Source organism: Kogia breviceps, chromosome 18 (genome assembly GCF_026419965.1).
Source record: "Kogia breviceps isolate mKogBre1 chromosome 18, mKogBre1 haplotype 1, whole genome shotgun sequence".
NCBI classification, from domain to species: Eukaryota; Metazoa; Chordata; class Mammalia; order Artiodactyla; family Physeteridae; genus Kogia; species Kogia breviceps.
Genome location: NC_081327.1, coordinates 53757465 through 53778674, shown reverse-complemented (window position 1 = coordinate 53778674; position 21210 = coordinate 53757465). Strand labels below are relative to the sequence as shown.

Here is a 21210-nt window from a genome sequence, read left to right as displayed (position 1 = left end):
GTGCCCTCTGCTAGAGACTATCCTGTGCAAAGGCCCTGTGGCAGGTGCAAGCATGGGGAACACGAAGGACCGACTGAAAGGAGACAGTGTGGATGGAGGGAGAGTGGGAGACGGTGGGACTAGACTGGAGGGGTGGGCGGAGCAGGAAAGCCTCCCCGGCGCCCATTCCTCAAACACAGCGGCCACCGTCTCCCCTGCTCCCGCTCCGCTGCCCTTCCTCTTGGGGCACCATCCATTGACTCCCAACCCCCCAGCCCAAGGACCTTTTCCCACTGGGCCCTGTGCTTTGCCCCCACTCCCCAGCTCCCAGAGCAGGTCCTGGGCACCTGGCCTCCTCCCCAAGCATGAGCACAGAGTCCTCAGACACAGGAGTGGGGCAGGCGCTGGTTTTATTTGGGACCCGATTCTGGAAAGAGCAGGGCCTGGGGTCCTCCTGGCTCGGGGCTCAGCTGGCCCCAGTGATCCCAGCTCACACCGACAGCTTTCACCCCCAATTACAGGTCTGGGCCTACCCTGTCCTGTGGCCACTGTTTCCACCGTGGTCTGAGTCCTGGCAGCCTGGGTTTCTCACTCTTCATCTGAGAGGGCTGTTGCATGGGCTCGGGGCGGCTCCTGTCTCCTGCCAGGAGAGGCCCCCTTCTATCACTGGGGCATCTTGGGATGGGCTCTGCATCCAGCAGGACCGTGGTGCTCTCCCCTCCTCTTTAGGGCCTGGGTGCAAGGATGCCAGGCCAGGTGCTAGGGCGGCTTCCTGGCCTCCTTCCTCAGCAGGGAGCTGGCCACAGCCAGGGCCCCGCCCTGCACGAACCTCACAAAGTTGTCCCCGGCCAGTGGCCCCACGGCGTACAGGCCCTCCTGGTGGATGCTCTGATAAGTGAAGGGGTCCACGTCAATGGGGTTCCTCTTGGCGCTCAGTGGCTGGTTGGGGTCCGTGGCGAGGTCAGCGCCTGCCCCCGGGAGGAAGGACAGATCAGGGTGGGAGCCGATGAGGACCAACGCCAGGGCAATGCCAAAGACCTTCTGGAGGCCCTGGGGGTCCCGGAACACAGCCTGGCGGTCCTCCTTGAAGAGCAGCGGCTGGTGCTCAGGGAGGCTTCGGTAGCCCTCGTAGGGGCTGGGTGACAGGATGGACTGCTCCCGCATCATCTGGTGCACCTTGTGGTACTCAGGGTACAGCATCTTGGGCAGCTGGTTGAACACCAGGCCGGGGTCGTCCACGGGCCGGCGGAAGGCGTGGATCACAGGGATGTTGTAGTGGCGGGCGTAGAGGACCGCGTCGGCCGCCGACAGTCCTGCCCCGATGATGAGGACGGGGTCCGAGGACGGGGACACGGTGCCTGCCCGCGTGGCTGCCTCCAGGGCCGACAGATCATGATGGACGAAGGGCAGGGCCTCCCCGGAGACGCCCAGCCGGGCTGGGCTGTCAGACGTGCCGGTGGCCAAGACCACATTGCGGGCGCATAGGGAGAAGGGCTGCTGGCTCTGGTCCTTGGCGGCCACGAAGCCGTTCACCTGGAAGAGGGGGCTGGGGTCCCGGGCCCCTGGGCCGCTGCACTCGGGCGTCCCCCGCTCCACGGCCGTGACCACGGCGCCAGACACGAAATTGTGGCTCAGGCCCTTCTTGATCACGTAGTCCCTGTAGTAGTGGGCGATGTCGCCGGCCGTGGCCCGGCTGTTGCGAAGACCTCTGCGGGGAAGGACGAGGGGGGGAGAGCGTCACCGAGCGGACTGCGGGGGAGGCGGACAGGCTGGAGTCAGGCCCTGGAGCTGGACGGTGTCTGCACCACCCAGACGTGTGGGACCTGGTTAAGTGGTTTAACCGCTCGGAGCCTCAGTCTCCTCTTCTGTAAAATGGAGCTGATAAGGGGGCCTCATTAGGGTGGGGTCAGAGTGCGGCCTCTGGTGCCAGACGGCCTGGGTTCAAATCCTGACTCTGCCACCAGTGAGCTCTGGGCCTGGAACCCTCTGCCTGGGCTCCTCCTTTGCAAAATGAGGATGACCGCGGGGGCAGCACCCCGTTCCCTGCCACGGCTGAGAGGGTTAGAGAATACGAATGAAGAACTTAGAATAGAACCTGACAGGTAGTAGGTGACCCGAGGTCGGCCACTACTATTTCCTCAAATGACTAAATAATATTTTCCATCAATGTGGTAGGATTCCGTTTTTATAAAGTTCAGAAACAGACAAAACTAATCTACGGAGTTAGAGGTCAAGCGAGTGGCTACCTCTTAGGAAGCGGGTGGTGACTGGGAGGGGTCTGAGGGGGCTTCTGGGGGATTGGGGATCTGTTCTTTGAGTCTGGGCGGCGGAGGCGCAGGTGCGTCCACTTCGAGAAATTTCCCCCACCCGCAGGCATGTGAACTATGTCGTTCTCTGTATGTCCCTGTATTTCAGTAAACAAGTTGGTTAAAGCATAACCCACGTAAAGCACTCAGCATAGTCCTTAGCCCACACAGTAGCAGCAGACTATTATTATTATATTACTATTATTGTTGTTGTAGTTATTTCTATTGCTATTATTGCAACGCTCTCCGGGGCCATGACCAGGGCCAGCGTTGCCAGTGGGTGACGCACAGACTTTGACATCATCTCAGCTCCTCGCTGTAGCCACCTGGGTGACCTTAGGGGACTTACTTTCCCTGACTTGTGGACACACTGTTACGGATTAACTCACTTGAAGGGAATCCTCTGTGACACGCCTTCAATACACCCCCTGATTGCGGTGTAAGCTCGGAGCACGTCCCCTAAGGCAGCTCCAGCCAACCCCACTGCGTCTGCTCCTGAAACTGGAAGTCTGGAATCCATGCCTGTGGGCTGGTCAGTTCCCTCCCTCTGTTTTAGTAAAAATTGTTTTAAAGGACTGAACTAAGAAGATGTTGCATCCGGGGTTCTTTATAATAATGGCACATTGGAAAGAGTGAAAGCTCCACGACTGGGAAGTGGTTTAGGAACCATGGCAGCGCCATGAGGACGGGAGGGCACCTCTTGTGGCTTCTCGCTACAACATGTAAGCACAAGGCTGGGTATGGAGGAAGTACTCAGTGGCGATGCTCACCGTCTCTGGGGAGTATAAGGGGCCACGTGAAAGGATGGTTGCAAACACTGTGTCATGGCCACGTGAAACCCTCATGACATTATGTTACATTTTAAGAGTCCTATAGAAAAGGGCATGTCCACAAGTTAAATTTACGTTCCCATCTGTCTGTTAACACATCACTACACCAGCCTGGATGTCTTCCTATCAATTTCTCAGGGACAAAAAGTCTTTGTGTCCAAGGGACAGACAGTGAGCCCCGATGGGGCAGAAACAGCTGCCAGAGAGGCTGACTGCCTCCTCCGTGGGAACGACAGGCCCCCTGTCACAGCCCTGAGGGCGGAGGAAGCGTACAAGGGCGAGTGGGGGCTAGAATTCACCTATTCAGTGATTCTGCTGTCTCTCTGGGGTGGAGAGAAGTGTGCAGTGCGGTCATTATGGAGCAGGAAACTGGATGGGAAGAGAACCCCCCGAGATGCGGCAGTGCTAGGTGTTTCAGTTTTCTATAGTATGGTTACGTTTCTAAGGCAGAAACATTTTTTTTTAAAAGTGCATCCTATTAGCTGACCTAGACAAAAAGAGATAGTGGGAGGCCAGAGGACTAGGATCCTGGGCCGGAGGCTCCAAGGCAGGGCGTGGGGGGCAGGGGCCAGCTGTCACCCTCTCCTTAGAGCCTGGGATGCTACAAGGAGGCCAGGTCGAGGTCGTGCGGCAGGAGCACTGGACAGGGAGTCCTAGGTGAATCCAGCTCTGCTGCTCACTTCCCGTGTGGTCCTGGGCAAGTCCTTTCCCCAGCCGAGCCTCAGCTTCGCCCCCCCCGCCCCCGGAGTAAGAGGAAGGGTGGGCTAGATGAGCCCTGAAGCCCTTTGGCTCCCAGTTCAATGTCGGGTCGGGCCCGGTCTTCCCTGCCCATCTTGGGCTTTCCAGGGCAGCCTCACCTTCGCTTCCTGCACATCCAGTCCTTGACCTGCAGGTCCGGAAGCCCCATCCAATCGCCTTGGCTCAGGGTCACCATGGAGCCTTCAATGGACTGGGAGGAAAGGAGACCAAAGTCCAGGCTTCTGCTGGCCCCCAATCCACTGAGGGCTGGAGGGCAGGCGAGGGGTGGGGGGAGGGGGAGGGGGAGGTGAATAGGGAAAGGTGGGAAATGGAAGCCTCCTAACCAGAGTTGGGGAGGAGGAGGGACCCTCCCCGTTCCCCTCCCCCCCAGACTTCATGTAGATTTGGCTCAAGTCCCCTCACCCCTTCTGGGCCCCACTCACATGCCAGGCCCCCCCTGGCAGGTTCCGGCCCAGGACCAGGTGGGGGATGGCTCGCTCCTTCTGGCGCTTCCAGGTGAGGACAGACTCCACGTTGCCCCCAAAATCTGTGTCTGGGCGCAGGAGGGCATCAAACAGCAGGGCCACGGGGCTTTGGCACCGGCCTTCAAGGCCTTCGGACAGGTAATCCAGGTCCTGGGCGGGGGGATACAAGTCAGAGGGCCTGCTGGAGGAAGGCCACCTGGTCCTGCCTTTCCACCCTAATATCAGGGTGTCAGGTAAGCTTGGGAAATGCTGCCTCTCAGAAGGAGCTAGTACACATCAGCAAATCAAAGGCTCTGACAAGTCCTGCAGCTCTCATTTACCCGTTTAGTTTTGCCAAACCCAGTGTCTCTCAGATTTACTGGAGCAGGGACATTTTTCTCTGCATATTATACTGAGGGACGGCTGTCCTGTACAACAGCGGTGCCCAATATTTTTGGCACCAGGGACCGGTTTCGAGGAAGACAATTTTTCCACCGATGAGGGTGGGGCGGAGGGGGATGGTTTAGGCGGTAATGGGAGCGATGGGGAACGATGGGGAGAGGCAGATGAAGCTTCTCTTCACTTGCCTGCCTCTCACCTCCCGCTGTGTGGCCCAGGTTGAGCGGGGGGGGGGGTCCCCTGCTGTAGAAGGCATTCTGAAAAATGCCTACCTAGACCCAATGCCAACTTAATTCCTCACCCACCAGCTTGACGCTGGGAGGGGCCCAGGAGGATGGATGCTGCCTGAAGTGGGGGGCGGACACTGAGTGGCCTCCTGGAAGGCGAGGGGCGTGGAGGGGAGATGGGTGAGCCCTCCTGAGCAGGGGCTGGTGGACCTGCAATATCTGGGGCAGGGGTTCTCAGCTGTGGCACAGCTGGCCTTTGGGCTGGGTGATTCTTTGTGGCGGGGCCTGTCCTGTGCGTCGTAGGACGTTTAACAGCATCCCTGGCCTCAACCCTCTACGCCCGTGGTGTCACCACGCTGGCCGTGACAACCGGAACCGTCTCCAGGTAGCCAAGTGTCTCCAGGGGGAGCAAAATCATCCCTGGGTTTAGAAGCACTGGTCTAGGGGAGGTGAGACAAGCTGACGTGGTATGTGTAAGTCTTCAAAGACAGCTGCGATTCCTCTTCCCCAGTTTCTGTGGCTGATTTTGTGGGCTCCCACACGTTTGGCCTTACGTCTCATAAACGCAACCTTTTGATTTTTGCCTGGGAGAGTCTCCCTGCAATGGGGGTGTCCCTCCCACCCGGAGCTCAAGCCCACCTGGTCCACGACGGAGACCCCCGGCGCCTCAGTGAGCTTCCTCTGCAGCACAGGGTGTGGGTGGATGGCGTCCGGCTTCACGTAGGGTGTGTAGCCGGAGAGCAGGTAGGACAAGCAGATGCCCGAGGGACCATTGCCTGGGGAGACAGGGTGGGGTCAGAGGGCAGCGCTTTTGAGCACAAGAGACCGCCACCCCCAAGGGCTTTGGTCTCCATCTGTCTCGTTCATGGATTTGCTCTTCATGCATAAAAATAAAAATAGAACGTTTATTAGCACTATACCACTTTAACAACAATGATGTTGTGGAAATAACCGCTGACATTTACTGAGTGCCTACTATGTGTCAAGCTTTGTGTCAAGTGATTTTAATAACAACAAAATAATAAGAAAGTGACAGCCGCCGCTGCTGTACCAGGCCCCTCCATAGCCCCGAGCGCCCTGAACCAGACACATGTTACTTTTCCTCCTTCCTCCTTGAGGAAGCTGGGGCACAGAGAGGTTAACTGACTTGCCTGTGGTCACACAGCGGCATGACTGGGATCCTGAGATTACTGAGAACTGACAGTGGGGTCAGGTCGGTCAGAGGGATGTGTAAAATATGACAGCACAGATGGCTACGTGCTCTGGGGCCGATCTCAGGGGCCAAGGGTGCTCAGGGTGGGCGCTAAGCCACCTGTGGGGCCGCCTGCCCCCATGTCTGGGTGAATCGCACTGCTTATCAGAGGCACTTCTTGGGCAACTAACCTCATGACATCACTCCTATTCTTATCTGTCTTTCCCCCGTCTTATGTTGTGCTGTTCTCAGTCTTACTCACACGTAGACAGCTATTCAGACAAACCCTATGAAATCGCCGATGCTCAACTGTTTTTAACTTACAAAAATGGCCATTTCATGTGGTTCGGCCTGATGTTTGCCCGGAGGGAGCGGCCCTCTGCCCCCCCCCCCAATTTGTGCAGACCTGACGGCAGGACCACATGCTTCGGCTGTGTCCCCGTCACTCGGGCACCCAGGCACAGGGAGAGCACAGGACGGGCACAGGCACAGAACCAGTCCCCCGAGCCCCCGCCCCACCCTTACTGCGCCACCTCTGCACAGCATCCTGCTCTTGCCTCGAGGGTTCTTGGAAGGGTTACTCAGAGGATGTTTTATACATTGCTGAGCACCGCACTGAGCACAGGGTGGCCGCTCCAGGCCCTGCCCGCTCCTGACCTCTAACCCTGGGGGCTCCGGGCAGCCCCTCCCCCAGCCTGGGCGGCACTCACCAATGACGACGACCGGCAGTGGCTCTGAGCCGCCGGCACCGAGGTGGTCCTTGCACCCGTTGCTCATGGCTGTGGCTCTCGGGGGGGCTCGGGGCTGGCAGCAACCTGGGGGCACAGGGGAGGAGGGGCCCCTCGGTGAGCCGGGGTGTCATGCAGTCACTTCCCAGCTGCAGGGTGACCTCCTGTGGCCCTCAGGATCAAGTCCAAGGTCCTCTCTGAGTCTTATCAGGATGACACTCCCCTCTCATACCTGCTATTCTCTAAACAGGTCCAATTATGCAGGGATGTGCATAATGGGCTCTCCCCCAGCCTGGTCACTCCTCTCTCTGAGCCTCACTCCACACTCCCCGTCTCACCAGGGGCAGTAACTGTCCTCAAAGCTTATTCAGCTTTCATGAGGCCCCCTCCACCCAACTGGGGGCAAGCCCTGCCCAGCACTTCTGTGACGGCCACAGCTCTCACCCCACAATCCGGCCCTCGGGTCTTCAGTGGACTTGGCCCTGGAGAGGCACTTCTGAGCTGGAGACCTCTCTGGGTCTCAGTTTCCTCATCTGTAAAATGGGAATGATAATCGTCTCTACCCCATGGGGTTGTTGGAGGGGGGGGGGACACAGGCACTGTACGTGAAGCGCCTGCCTCGAGAAAACGGGCCACCGGGAAGAGACCAGAGCTCACTGTCTCCTCCAGGGGCTGGGCTAGAACAGGTGGTCATGCAGAAACCACGGAAGCCTGAGCCCCTTGGTTTGGGGAGAAATGCATGCAAACCTGCTCGTCTCTGGAGCACCAGCGCCCCCTGCTGGCCAGAAGCCCAAATCACTCACAGAGACCCAAACCCCGTTCTTAGGGCTGCAGGTGTCTGAGGAGAGTCGAGACCCACCTTCTCCACATCCCCCCAGCCGAGCTAACGGGGGCCCTGGCATCACCCACTGTCCAGCGGTCCTGCCGTCCTGACCACCACAGGGCAACATGCACACGAGCATGTGACGAGCAGGCAGGCACTTTCTATGTCCCAGGTATTTGACATGTTTTTTCTCATGTCCTCCTCACACTGACCCTATGCAGAAAGCACTGTCGGTGCTATTATCCCACTTCACAGATGGGTAAACTGGGGCTTGGAGAAGTCGCACAAGTTGCTCAGGATCACGCAGCCGACTTTTAAATCCAGGGCTAATGGTGCCGAGGCTTTGCCTGAATGCACCGTGCACGCTGCTTGGCCTGCCCTCAGGGAGACATAGGGCTGGTAGCAAGTAAAAGGGTGAATCGGGGGCACAGGGCCCAGGCCACCCAGAGCAGCCAGGGATGGGGGCTCGGCATCGCTGGCCTTCAGGATTCTTCCAGAAAAGGCTGAAATCTGGATTTTTTTTAAAAAAATTAATTTTACTTATTTATTTATTTTTGGCTGTGCTGGGTCTTCGTTGCTGCGTGTGGACTTCCTGTAGTTGCAGAGAGCAGGGGCTATTCTTCGTTGCGGTGCGCGGGTTTCTCATTGTGGTAGTTTCTCTTGTTGCGGAGCATGGGCTCTAGGTGCGTGGGCTTCAGTAGTTGTGGCTTGCAGGCCCTGGAGCGCAGGCTCGGTAGTTGTGGCTTGCAGGCCCTAGAGCGCGGGCTCAGTAGTTGCGGTGCACAGGCTCAGCTGCTCCACCACATGTGGAATCTTCCCGGACCAGGGCTCGAACCCATGTCCCCTGCATCGGCAGGCAGATTCTTAACCACTGCACCACCAGGGAAGCCCTGAAATCTGGATTTTTTTGCGGTACGAGGGCCTCTCACTGCTGTGGCCTCTCCCGTTGCGGAGCACAGGCTCCAGACACGCAGGCTCAGCGGCCATGGCTCACGGGCCCAGCCGCTCCGCGGCACGTGGGATCCTCCCGGACCGGGGCACGAACCCGTATCCCCTGCATCGGCAGGCGGACTCTCAACCACTGAGCCACCAGGGAAGCCCTGAAATCTGGATTTTTAATGTGAATTCTCTGATTTGGAAAACTGAGCAGCGAATTCACAATTTTTGAAAATCTTGGACAGGCTGGTGAAACACAACCGAGGCCAGCGTACGACCTCTGATGTGCGCCGAGTGACAGCAACACCAGCGTCCACGGCTGGGCAGGTCCCAAGCAGAGGGACGAGGGACAGCCGCCCAGACAGGCTGGTGGGAGGAGCTGGTGTCACTCCCACAGCAACAGCAATGGACCTTCGCACAGCACTTTACAGTTTGCGAGGGTTGGAGCTGCCACCTGAGCCATAGCATCTGGGCCTGTCGGGCACCCTGAGAGGTGGGCGGCGTCACCGCCATCTGGCAGGTGAGGAAAGGGAGGCTCAGAGGGTGAGGCGTGTCCCCAGTGTCCCGCAGGGGGATGTGACATTTAAGGACCCCGTCCCCTGTGCCCTCAGGTCCCCTGAGAATGGCCTTCCTCACCTCGGCTGGGGCCTGGGCTGGGGCAGCCTCCTCCTCCCGTCTTGGTGAGCCCCGTGTCCCCCGTCAGGGACCGCGTGGCTCTCTCCACGCCTGGTTCCCTGCAGGGGCCCAGGCTGTCTGCCTGGGAAGAGGGTTCTGGGGTGACGCCACTGCCACCGCCACCGCCAACGACGACACAGAATGACCACCATTTCCGTACTTGCACGCAGTTAGCCAGGTGCCAGGCAGGCTCGAAACGCGTGATGCACATTAACTAACTTAATCCGTATGTAACTGCGCTGTTATAAGGACTCTCGCGATCTCTCTCGTGTTACAGACGGGGAGACTGAGGCCCAGCGAGCTTCTCGCAGCCCCGTATGGTTTGCGAGGAGTTTGGCCCAGCTTGCGCGGGCCGAGCTGGGTTTGAGCCCAGGACGGCCTGTTCCAGAGTCTGCTCTGTGCCCCCCGAGCTGCAGTGACAGTGTGACAGTGCGTGACAGAGGCCCCTCCCACCCGGCTGAGTGTAGCACGCGTATCCATCCCTGCTCACCCTGCTGCTCTGTCCCAGCGCTGGTGTCGGGGTCGCGGGGGGGGGCCAGGCGGCCTCGCAGCCGGGAGGGCACAGTTTCTCGCTAACCACTGGCCGCTGGGTGAGCCTCGTGGCCCTGGGGAGGTGGGCTGTGGTTCCCAGAACTCTTCCTCCTGGTTCCTTCCAACAGCCCCAGGGCCCTGCACTGCACGCCCTCACTGTCCCCAGGAATAGCAGCAGACGGGACGCAGGTGATGTCCTTGCAAGACGCTCCTGCATCGGCTCCTTGAATCCTCATGGCGTCCACTTTACAGACCGGAAAACTGAGGCTCAGGGAGGTGATGCCATGCCCCCGAGGTCGCAGAGCCAGTTGGTCATGAAACTAGTTTGTTCACTGAGGGCTCAGACCACCTGGACACCCCATAGCCCCCCACAGTGGGTGCCAACCTGTCCCCAGCGCCCACAGAGTGCCCACCCCAGGCGAAGTCCTTTACTTGAAGCTTCAGTAAAGGACTGAGGATCCCAGTCCCTTTGAATCCTCCCAGCGCCGGTATGGAGGGTACTTGCAGAAGCCCCCATTTACAGATGAGGAATCAGAACCGACTGCCCCCTTTTTGCGCTTCCCGGAGGCAGAGGGGCCCCATTTACCACCAGGGCTTTTGGACTCCAAGTCCAGTGCTCGCTGCCAGAAGCTTCTGGATGCCACACACATGAGGTCACCACCCAGAGGCTGACCTGAGAGGTTACTTCCTGTGCAGTGATACAGCCCCAAGTCCTGAGGCAAAGCTCTCAAAACCTCGGAAGAACGCATGCTGCCAACTTTCATTTGAAAGTTTAACTTTCCATTTCTGCTATGCTTTTTAGTTTTGTGGAGTTGGAACGGTCAGTTTTTAATGCGAACGTTTTGTTGGAGCCCCTCTGGTTGGAGATGGCAAATGTCCACCGAAAAAACTTCACGCTGAAAACTCATTCAAGTTCACAAGAGAAAAGAATCCTAAAAGAAATGGGAATAACTGTACCTTGCAAGGTGCAATTATTTTCTCTTTCTTCCTTTGGAGTTTGCAGCATTGGAACTTCGAGGGTTATCAAAGCTTGAAACCGCTCTAAGACTTGGGGCACCTGTATGGCTACATTTGCTGAGTACCTGTGGTGGCTTTTTGCTCATTTCACTTTAATGACAACCCCCCCATCCCCCTGCCCCGTGGGTTTTCTTATCCTGATTGCCCAGAGGGAAAAACTGGGGTCAGCGGGGACAGGTGACTTTCCCAGGAATGTTGGAGACCACGTCCCGGAGCCCAAATCCTGCCCCTTGATACCGGTCAGAGGCGGGGTGGGTGCGCTCTGAGGAAAACAGCATGACAACAGTGCCACCAAGACAGTGGCCGGGGGAGGATGAGGAGGCGCTGTCAGCCCAAGTGCCAGCTGCCAGTCGCCAGGGTGACGCCTCAACCCCAGCGCGCGCCCCGTGGCACCACCTCCCCCCGGAGCCTCCCCCATCTGGAGCCCCAAGAGCTCCGAGGCTCCCCAGACCCTCTGGGACCCCTCATTCTGGGCACCCCAACCCTCCTGGGAGAAGCCAGGTCCCCGGGACCCTGGTGCGGGAGCCGAGGGCAGGTGCCGGGGACCTCTGTCCCCTGCAAGCAGGAGAGGCGGGGTCCCTGAGGGCAGCACCTAGCCTGCCTGTGTGACCCAGTGGCCTCGGGGCGCCGGGCAGTCTGCCCGGGCTGGCCACACCTCTTTCCTGCCCAGAGCAGCATCACGTGGGCTGCGGTGTACTCCAAGCGGGCAGGGCAGCTGTCAGCCGAAGGTGCCAGGTACCTGGAGATGGGCATGGCCAGGAGGGGTGAGGGAGGACCCTGGGGTGGGGGGATCGTGCTGGTCCGGGGAGCCTGTGTGGCTCCAGGGCCCCGTGGCCACCCCTGCCTGGGAGGGACTAGCTTCTCCCACCGGCGCCCCATGCCTCGCCTGGGCCACTCACCTGATGGGCAGGGGTCGAGGACACTCGTGAGCCTGGCCTGGTCAGGCACTAGGAGAACCAGGGGTCACGGGGCCGGCGGAGAGAGCAGGACACCCATTACCCCGTGGGGATCCAAGAGGCTATGAGAGGCCGGGAAGCGAGGGTATTTCACGAGTTGGGAGGAGGCGGGCGGTGGGCGGGGCCAGGAAAATCACTTTCATAAGCGTGAGTCAGCAGGGGCCCCTGGATGAATGAACTTGCACACTTGAGGGAGGGCGGGGACGGCCTTAAAGGGCCCCTACCCGGGGCGGGAGGGGGGGGTGTCCCTGGTGGGGTGGGGCCTGGTGGTGGCCAGGCTGAGCCAACCTGGCCTTTCCCCTTAGGGAGGCGGAGACAGTCCTGCCCAACGTACAGTCAGGGCGGCCCCTTTAAGTGGAGAAAGAAGTCCTGGTGCCCTCATTCCACCTGGTTCTACATGGTGTCTTCCCGCTTCTCCCCTCCCTCTCCCTCCCCACAATAAAAAGCCCTCTGGCACCAGCCGGAGCAGGCTGGGAGCCCAGCTGTCACTTCCGGGGCAGGCTGCCTCAGTTTCCTCATCTGAGAATGGGGCTAAGTAATAACTCTCCCTCCTGGGTGGTCCTGGCGTTTCAGGGATGTCATTCTTGGTGACCGTGCCTCAGACATGGTCCACGTCTTCTTTTCTTCGTTATTTTTTCTGTTTAGCCTGTAGCATTGCGCGCCTCATATTTTGCCGATTCTTACTCATTTGATTATCTTATCATCTCTCTGCCCAAACCGGGATGTGGGTTCTGAGTGGCAGGGAAGTGTATCGGTCTGCTCTATCCTGAGCGCTCAGCACATAGTAGGTGATCCAGAAGGGAGGACGGGAGGGCTTGGCCCAGAGACCTGAGCGCACATTAGCTGTTATTTCATTACTGAAGTGATTGTTACCGCCACCCTCCTCACTGTGCCCGGGGACTTCCCTGCCAGCCCTGCCCCACCCTGTGGGCGGCCCCACTAGGGCTGCGACCAGGGTTAAGCAAGGAGGCACTCACCTTGCGTACCAGATTTAAGGGGATGCCAAAAACACTCAGGGATCAAGAAAACAGTATTTTGACGCCATTGCAAAAAATAAACGCCAAAACTCCAAGATAAACAAAAATGTTAAAATTTCAAACAAAGATCTGTAACTATGCCATGCCAGGCTGTACTGGAGCCTGATGCAAAAAGAAAAATCAGAATACCCATCCATGCTGTCTGTATTTAAAACTTTGATATTTTGTTCATCCTGGATTTGAGGCGTGACTTTCGGTTTTTTTTAAAAAATAAATTTTATTTATTTATTTATTTTTGGCTGTGTTGGGTCTGCGTTGCTGTGCGAGGGCTTTAATTGCAGTGAGTGGGGGCCACTCTTCATTGCGGCGCGCGGGCCTCTCACTATCGCGACCTCTCTAGTAGCGGAGCACAGGCTCCAGACGCTCAGGCTCAGTAGTTGTGGCTCACGGGCCTAGTTACTCCGCGGCACGTGGGATCTTCCCGGACCGGGGCTCGAACCTGCGCCCGCTGAATCGGCAGGCAGACTCTCAACCACTGCGCCACCAGGGAAGCCCGTTACTTTTGATTTTAAAAAATACTGCATGGGGTTTCCCTGCTGGCGCAGTGGTTGGGAGTCCGCCTGCAGATGCAAGGGACGCGGGTTTGTGCCCCGGTCCGGGAAGATACCACGTGCCGCGGAGCGGCTGGGCCCGTGAGCCATGGCCGCTGAGCCTGCGTGTCCGGAGCCTGTGCTCCGCAACGGGAGATGCCACAACAGTGAGAGGGCTGCATACAGCAAAAAAAAAACAAAAAACAGAAAAAACAAACTACTGCATGAACACACTATGTGCCTTGATTATAGAGTGCTTTGCTGCCTCCTGCATTCTGTGCTCGAGGTGATACCTCTCTCCTAGTCCTGGCCCTGGTGGCCACAGGGGACAAGGGCCTTGCCGTGGAATATGCACAGGATGGAATAGGCACAGAGGGGTGGGCGGGGGACTAGGAGGCGGGGACTGGGTCTGACCGCTGGGCTCCTTTGGGGACAGGGGTTAGGGCCCGGGGGAAGAGGAGAGGGAGAGAGGGGTGCCCCACAGGACGGGGCTGGTGACACGCGTTTGGGGGACAGTGAGAGGAGCTGGGATAAGAGAGACCCTGGGAGACCGGGCCCCACAAACCACGTGACTGGTCCAGGCAGGGCTGCATCTGGTGCCTGGTGGGGCGGGTGATAGCTGGTTTCTGGGCTCAGCTCTACGGGCCGGATGAGCTTGGGTGAGGCATTGCGCCCTCGGGGCCTCCCTTTACCCAGGAGAAATGGCACTCATAGTCATTTCCTCCTGGGGTTCTGGGCAGCAGGGACCCTTGGCGTCATGTGACGCAGAGTGACATAACTGGCAGGTGGCGGCAGGAAGTCCATTGCTCCAGGCCTCAGCTCCCTGGCTGGCTTCTAGCTCCGCTCCACATGTGCTGTGTGACCTTGGGCCGGTGGCCCACCTCTCTGGGCCCCTGTTCCAGCGGGGCTTTGTTACCAAAACTCCCTGACACCCTGGTGTGCACCCCACACACACCAGGACCTAGTCTGGGGTTTGCACACACCAGGAGCCGTGACGGCCGAGGAGCGGAGCTGCCCCTGGATGTCCCTCTGGCACAGGCTGCAACTTTCCCCAGCAGCCCTGCCTGCCCGCCCCCCGCCCGCTGTCTCCACTTCTCCATCCCAGGGCTCTGGTCTGCAGCCCCCCGGTGTTTTTGGTGGGTGTGTAAACTGAGGCAGACAGACACACTCCAGGGTCGGAGACTCCCACCCGGAGCATGGTGGGGCGGGGCGAGGCTGAGGCTCAGGGTCCGGTGGATCTTTCCTCCCAACCTGCCCCGCTGCCCCCACTGGCCCTGACCCCTTTTCCGGATTTTGAAAATTTGCTGATAGGGGCGAATTGTGGGCGGGATATGGACTTTCTTCCCTGTCGCCTGTTTACCTGACAGCAGATGATCAGAAATAAAATGTGTTGAGTTGCTTCCAGAAAGCTTGACTAAGACAAAGACTGATAATGTCACAGGCAGACAAAGGGGTAAAGGTTAGAGGAGCCACAGAGAGAGAGCAAGAAGGGTCTTTGCAGGTTGACTCTTGGGGGACTGGCTCTCTTGGACTCCACTGGGTCCCCTGATTCCTTTAGACCTGCCCCGCCCCCTTCTTGGCCATGACTTTGAATTTTTTTTTTTTTTTTGGTATGCGGGCCTCTCACTGTTGTGGCTTCTCCCGCTGCGGAGCACAGGCTCCGGACGCGCAGGCTCAGCGGCCACGGCTCACGGGCCCAGCCGCTCGGCGGCACGTGGGGTCTTCCCGGACCGGGGCACGAACCCGCGTCCCCTGCATCGGCAGGCGGACTCTCAACCACTGTGCCACCCCGGAAGCCCTATTCACTTTGAATATTAAGCGCCAGCAGTGTGAGCTTCCTCATTCTGATGTGCTGAAAGTAGGGCTCAGATGCAACAAATAAAAATATGGGCACCCAGGTAACTTCCGGAATTTCAGATAAACAAGAAATAAACTTTGAGTATGTCCCATGCAATATATGGGATATACTTATGCTAAAAAAATTTTTTTTTCATTGTTTATCTGAAATTCAAAGCTACCTGGGCAGCCTGCACTTCATCTGGCAAATCTAACCATAATTGTAAAATATACGCTAGATTTCAAAAGGTTAGCAAAAATGAAAACCAACTAAAAAAGAAAAGGCAAAATGGCTCAATAATTTTTATATGGATTCCAGGTTGAGATGAAAATCGTGAAAATATTTTGGACATCTTGGGTTAAGTGACATAGATGATTAAAATTAGCATCACCCGCCTCTTTGTTTAACGAGGCTTCTGGAAAACTCAAGTTACACACAAAACTCTCATTTGGCTTGTGCGGGATGCTTGCACCAGCGGCTTGTGCAAACGGGGACATTTTCGGACATTCCCGGCTTTAGCACCAAAAGCCCCGCCACGTCCCAGGAGCCCCTCAGTTCCAGGTGAGCCAGGATGGCTGGTCACCCTGCGCCATTGCAAGCGGCTGGGCACCTCGCTTCTGAGCCTCACTTTCCCCCTCCGTGCCCTGTAGCGCCAGCACGGGGCTGGCAAGGTGGTAACCGCTGGTCCGTGCAGCTGAGGGCGGGGGCCTGGCTCATGGGAGGAGCCCACACAGCAGCCTCTGCTTGGTGTGCAGCCCCCTGCCCCCCAAGCCGGCCCCAACCTACTCTGCAGGTGCTCGGGAGCTGGGGAGCCAGGGGAAGAGAGGGGAGGGGTAGCTTCAGGGCATTTCCCTGGGGATTGTGGTATTGAAACAGCCCTCACATCAAGCCCACCGCTCCTCTCTAAGAAATCCCAGGACGGGGACTTCCCTGGGGGCGCAGTGGTTGAGAATCTGCCTGCCAATGCAGGGGACACGGGTTCGAGCCCTGGTCCGGGAAGATCCCACATGCTGCGGAGCAACTAAGCCTGTGCGCCACAACTACTGAGCCTGCTCTCTAGAGCCCGCGAGCCACAACTACTGAGCCCACGCGCCTAGAACCCGTGCTCCGCAACAAAGACAAGCCACCGCAATAAGAAGCCCACGCACCGCAACGAAGAGTGGCCCCTGCTCGCCGCAAGTAGAGAAAACCCATGCACGGCAACGAAGACCCAAGGCAGCCATCAATCAATCAATCAATCAATCAATTAGAACAAAAATAAAAAATAAAAGAAATCCTAGGATGGTTCGAAGGGGCTGTTCTTGGCCTCTCCTCACCCCTCTCCTTTGGGACAGCTCCCACGGCTCTGCCACTTGCTGGGCACTTCCAGGCACTGGGCGCTGTGGACACAAGGTTCTTTATACATAGCTGAGGCTCAGAGAGGCCAATATTGAGCCTGAGGTCACACAGCGTAGGTGGCAGAATTGGGGCTTGAACCCAGGGCTGCAACTGCAGAGCCTGGGCACCTGCAACAAAAAGGCTGACTACGAAGGAACTAAGGAAGGAGGACAGCCTGCTTCCTGTCCAGACACAAAGGCACAGACCCCTGAACTCTCCGGGAGGGCTCCCTATCTCCACGGCCGCCCCCCTTATGAGGTGTTCACACTATAAGGTGTTTGGGGGATTGATACTTTTGACCTGTTAACCAGTCCAGCGAGGAGGCCTCGGTGCTGTTATTCTCCCATTCTACAGTGAGGAAACTGAGGCCCTGAGAATGTGAGATGTGGCCCTGAGTCACGGCAGGCGGCAGAGCTGGGCCGTGACCAGGCTCTGCCCGGCACCCGTGACTAGGCCCGGCCCGGCCAGTGCACGACAGGAGAGCTAATATTTGCCCTCGCCGCTTACAGAGCCTTGTCATGTCCCGCATGCCATCGATTCTCCCGATAACCCACAGAGGTGGGCAAATATTTTCAATAACAAGTTTCGTTTACCGATGAGGAAACCCGGAGGGACTTGCCCAAGGCCGGGGGCAATGAAGTGGGGAGAGGGGATTCAGAGTTGGGTCTGTCTGGTGGCAGAGCCCGCGCCTGCTGCCCCAGGACGTCGGTGTGAGCTGCCAGGGCGCAGGGCAGGTTCAGGGCGGCCCTGGATAGTCACCATAGATCCCCCGGGGGAGATGGTGTTAAAGCTGGGAAAGTCCACATCCTGCCTCCACATGGAGAGAGCCAAGGAGGGGCCCGGGAAGGAGTGTCTGCACAGGGTTGAGGCTGGGGGTCTTCAGCTACATTCTCTGCTTCCTGATTGCCCCCTCTTTCCCTCAAAACCCAACAGTCAGGGTGGACGTATAAAAGGCTTCCACTTTGGAGTCAGACCAACTAGGATTCTGGCTCCATCACTGTCAGCTGTGTGATTTTGGGCAAGTGACTTAACCTCTCTGAGCTTCCGTTTCCTTATCTGTGAGCTGCAGGTGGCACAGCAGTGCTTCTCATCCCTGCTGCACGTCAGAATCACCTGGTGGAGGGGGTTTAAAGATACACTAACACCCAGGCCCCAGGCCCAGAGATTCTGACATCACAGGGCTGCGATGCGGCCAGACCCGGGAAGCACCACTGGTGATTTCCATGTGTGGCAGGGCGGGGAGCCTCTGTCTCTGCAGCTGTTGGGGGACGAGCTGGGACACAGCCGAGGAACTCCCTGGCCCGTGGAGATGCCCAATACATTGGACTCCCTTCCATCCTGGCGGCCCATCTTTTTGTAAACCACAGTCTTTATGCTGTTGCAGGAATAGCCATGAGGTCTAAAAGAGAAACACGTCTTTGGAAGAGGCAGGCCACCAGGATGGCAGGGGCCAGCTTGTGACCCTGGCGGGGCCTCGACCAACCGGACAGACCTCGACGTCACCTTGCTCATTTACCGAGATTTGGTTTCCTCAACTTTGACCTTTGAACTCGACGGAGGACTCGACGCTGACCCCCACGGCTTTTCATCTCATTCTCTCTCTGCACAGCCATCCCCTGAGCCTAAATTCCAGTCCTAAGGGAAAACCTGGAAGCAGAGACAAACCCCAGCCACGAGAGACAAGGAGACATGCACCAAGCACTGATATTTATAGCAAGAACTAAGCAACTTCCATGCTGGCCACCGAGAACAGTCCAGCCAGTGGAGGCCAGTGCTCAGAGGGGGCCATTCGGCAGCCTTTGGAAATGGCACTTACAGAGCCAGGAGGATGTGGAAACTCTTTATGATAGAAACAAGGGAAGCAGACTACGTGGGCCTGAGGGCAGGAAGTGGAAAGGAATCAAGGGGAAAAAAAAAAAAAAAAGAAAGAAGCTAGAATATTTGCCAGGGCCAAGGAATTGTAGATGCATTTTTGTTGTTGTTTTTTGTTTTTTTGTTTTTGGCTGCACCACGCGGCACAGAGGATCTTAGTCCCCCAGCCGGGGATCGAACCCGTGCCCCCTGCAATGGAAGCACGGAGTCCTAACCACTGGACCACCAGGGAATTCCTGTAGATGGATCTTTTTTTTTTTTTTTTTTTTTTTTTGCGGTATGCGGGCCTCTCACTGTTGTGGCCTCTCCCGTTGCGGAGCACAGGCTCCGAACGCACAGGCCCAGCGGCCATGGCTCACGGGCTCAGCCACTCCGCGGCATGTGGGATCTTCCCGGACCAGGGCACGAACCCGTGTCTCCTGCATTGGCAGGCGGACTCTCAACCACTGCGCCACCAGGGAAGCCCGATGGATCTTTAAAGTTCAAATTTTCACTATCTTTGTATAATCAATGGTAATAATCATAAGGAAAGGCAATTCGAGACAAGGATTTTCTGTTTTGTTCTGTTCACTGATGTATGCCTTATGCAGGGCCTGGGACAGACACAGTAGGAGCTCAATAACTACGAATTGAATGAGTAAATGAATCTTGTTGCTTTCACCCTTTCCTGACAGATTCTTGAAAGGTTTTGAGCACGAAGGGCCCCCCTTGGCTTTATATCACGTGCATATAGATCAGTGTGCCTTCCGTGTATTTAAATCTTTGACGACAGCTTTGCAGTGGCTTGAAGACAGAGCCCTGTGGTACACGCCATTAGAGACCCTCCCACTAGCGGACACAGCCCTATCTTTGGAGGAGGGGTGAGTGAAAAGGGTCCTGCCTGTGGAGTCAGAAACTCTGGGCCGCGTCTCTGGAACTTACTAGCTGTGCGTCCCTGGGCAAGTTACTTCACTTCTCTGAGCCTCCATCTCCTCGTCTATAAAATAGGGACACCCGTCCCTCAGGGTAGCTTGCTGCTTGGCACGTTGTGGGTTCTCAGCAAACTGTGGATACCGCCACCTGTGCTTCCCAGCATCCAGACATTTTCACTCTGAGCAGAGAGTCATTTTCCAATCATCCATCCCACGTTTCCACCCCTCCCCCACAAATACCCTCTGCTGCCGTGGTTCTCAAAGTGGGGTCCCCGGACCAGCAGCACCGGGGAACGTATTAGAAATGTAGATTCTCAGGCCCCACCCTAGATTCACGAGATCAGAAATTCTGGGATGAGCCCCGCCGTCTGCATTGTCACAAGTCTCCTGCGTGACCCTGAGAACCACTGCCGTCCACGCCTCCTCCGGACCCGTCTGCAGGCCCCACAAGACAAAGGAGTGACCGTCACTTGACTCCACTGCTCCTGGAGGACCCGTGCCGAGTCCCTGGGCCACTGCTGCTTTCTCCCTCCGGCGGGTAATCCAGGAGCAATCTGTGATCTGGGGCTGCGGTGCGAGCACGGGCCCCCTCGTCCCTCAGAAACCCGGGGCCCACATGCTTGGCCCTGACCCGGAGGGGCCTGCCGGTGTCCTGTGAGTCCTCTTGGGGCACGTCCCAGGTCCCTCAGCGCGCGGAGCGGTGGGACTGCCGAGGGCCGTGACCTGCCCTGGCCTGCCCCTCCTCCAAGCTTCCGGGCCCTCCTAGCAGGTGTGTGGTTCCTTCTAGTCCAAGTTCATTGTCCGGGCGGATAAGCAGTCCTGGGGAAGTCCGCTGCTGTGGCCCATTGGCCCAGGGGAAGAGCGGCATCACTTTCCTTTTTTCTTCTGCCCCACATGCTGCTAAAAAAAGCCCTGTTTGCTGTCCTTATTGGATTTCACATACCCTTCTGGCCTTGCCTTCCTGGGCGGTGGTGAGGTCAGGGCCTCAGTGACCTCATTCACCGTCCTGCGTCCTGCGTCCTGCGTCCTGCGAGCTAGACCTTTCCCCGGGGACTGGACGGGCTGGAGGAATAGCCCCAGGGGCGTTTCACACGTGTCTCTGCAGAGAGCGCCTGTGAATTCCCGGGGAGAGAGCTGCGGGGCTTCGGGGTCTCGTGGTTGCCGCCGGAAGCAGGCTTCCCGACTCCTGTCCTTCCTTACTGAGGCCCCATGAGAGACGCCTCCAGAGTCTCGTATACACTGCGAATCAGACCCCGTACCTCCTCTGCTGTGCCAGCGTCAGGGGCTCCTGGCTGTCCTCGGACCTGCCTGGCCTCGGGACCAGCAGACAGGCCCGGCAGGAACGGGTGCCACCCGCCCCGGCTCCCAGGGCCCCCCCGGCCCCCCGCGCCCATGCTGTCTCCTGCCAGCGGCCCTGCTCTGCCCGCGATGCCCTGCCGCACGTTCCTCTGGTTCCGGGCAAGCCTCTCTGGACCCAGCTCTGTGCTGTGCGGGTGAGGCAGGGCGAGCCGGAGCCTGCGTTTCCGGAGCCCTACCGTGCGCCGCGCTTATATAGCAAGAAGGGCTGATCACCCAGGAGGCTCCCGCCTTGCCAGCCAGGCCGGAGCTAACAAGCGCTTCGAGCCCAAGTGGCCCGCGTCGGAGAGAAGACGGTCCGGGGAGCTTTGGAGGGAATGGGGGCGAGGGCGGTGAGGGGGGCGGGAAGCCCCTTGGCAGTGGTAGCACCGCCGCTGAGGTGGCCTGGTCACCCAGGGAGCTGGTGGGGGAGGCCGAGGGAAGGCAGGGCAGAGACACTCCCGAGCAGAAGCCCCCCAGATCATCAGCTGGACTGCTTTGTTTGAAGAA

The 21210-nt window shown here is 58.0% G+C and overlaps 1 protein-coding gene across 4 annotated transcripts in view; it reads right to left on the bottom strand.

Moving 5' to 3' along the window:
• Nucleotides 1–370: 370 nt before the first annotated feature.
• OSGIN1 (oxidative stress induced growth inhibitor 1) overlaps nt 371–21210 on the bottom strand; it is a 56443-nt gene continuing 35603 nt past the window's right edge. Inside the window, exons 1-7 of one of the 4 annotated variants that reach the window (XM_067019645.1) lie at nt 11745–11912; nt 7308–7396; nt 6846–6950; nt 5583–5719; nt 4297–4488; nt 3973–4064; nt 371–1687 (exon numbers count right to left, since the gene is read on the bottom strand). In XM_067019645.1, coding sequence (XP_066875746.1) covers nt 739–1687; nt 3973–4064; nt 4297–4488; nt 5583–5719; nt 6846–6912 — 1437 coding nt within the window. In that variant the 5' untranslated portion in view covers nt 6913–6950; nt 7308–7396; nt 11745–11912 and the 3' untranslated portion in view covers nt 371–738. Of the gene's footprint in view, nt 1688–3972; nt 4065–4296; nt 4489–5582; nt 5720–6845; nt 6951–7307; nt 7397–10501; nt 10761–11744; nt 11913–21210 lie in introns of those variants that run through there. The other 3 variants (XM_067019644.1, XM_067019646.1, XM_067019648.1) reach the window with 3 other exon arrangements.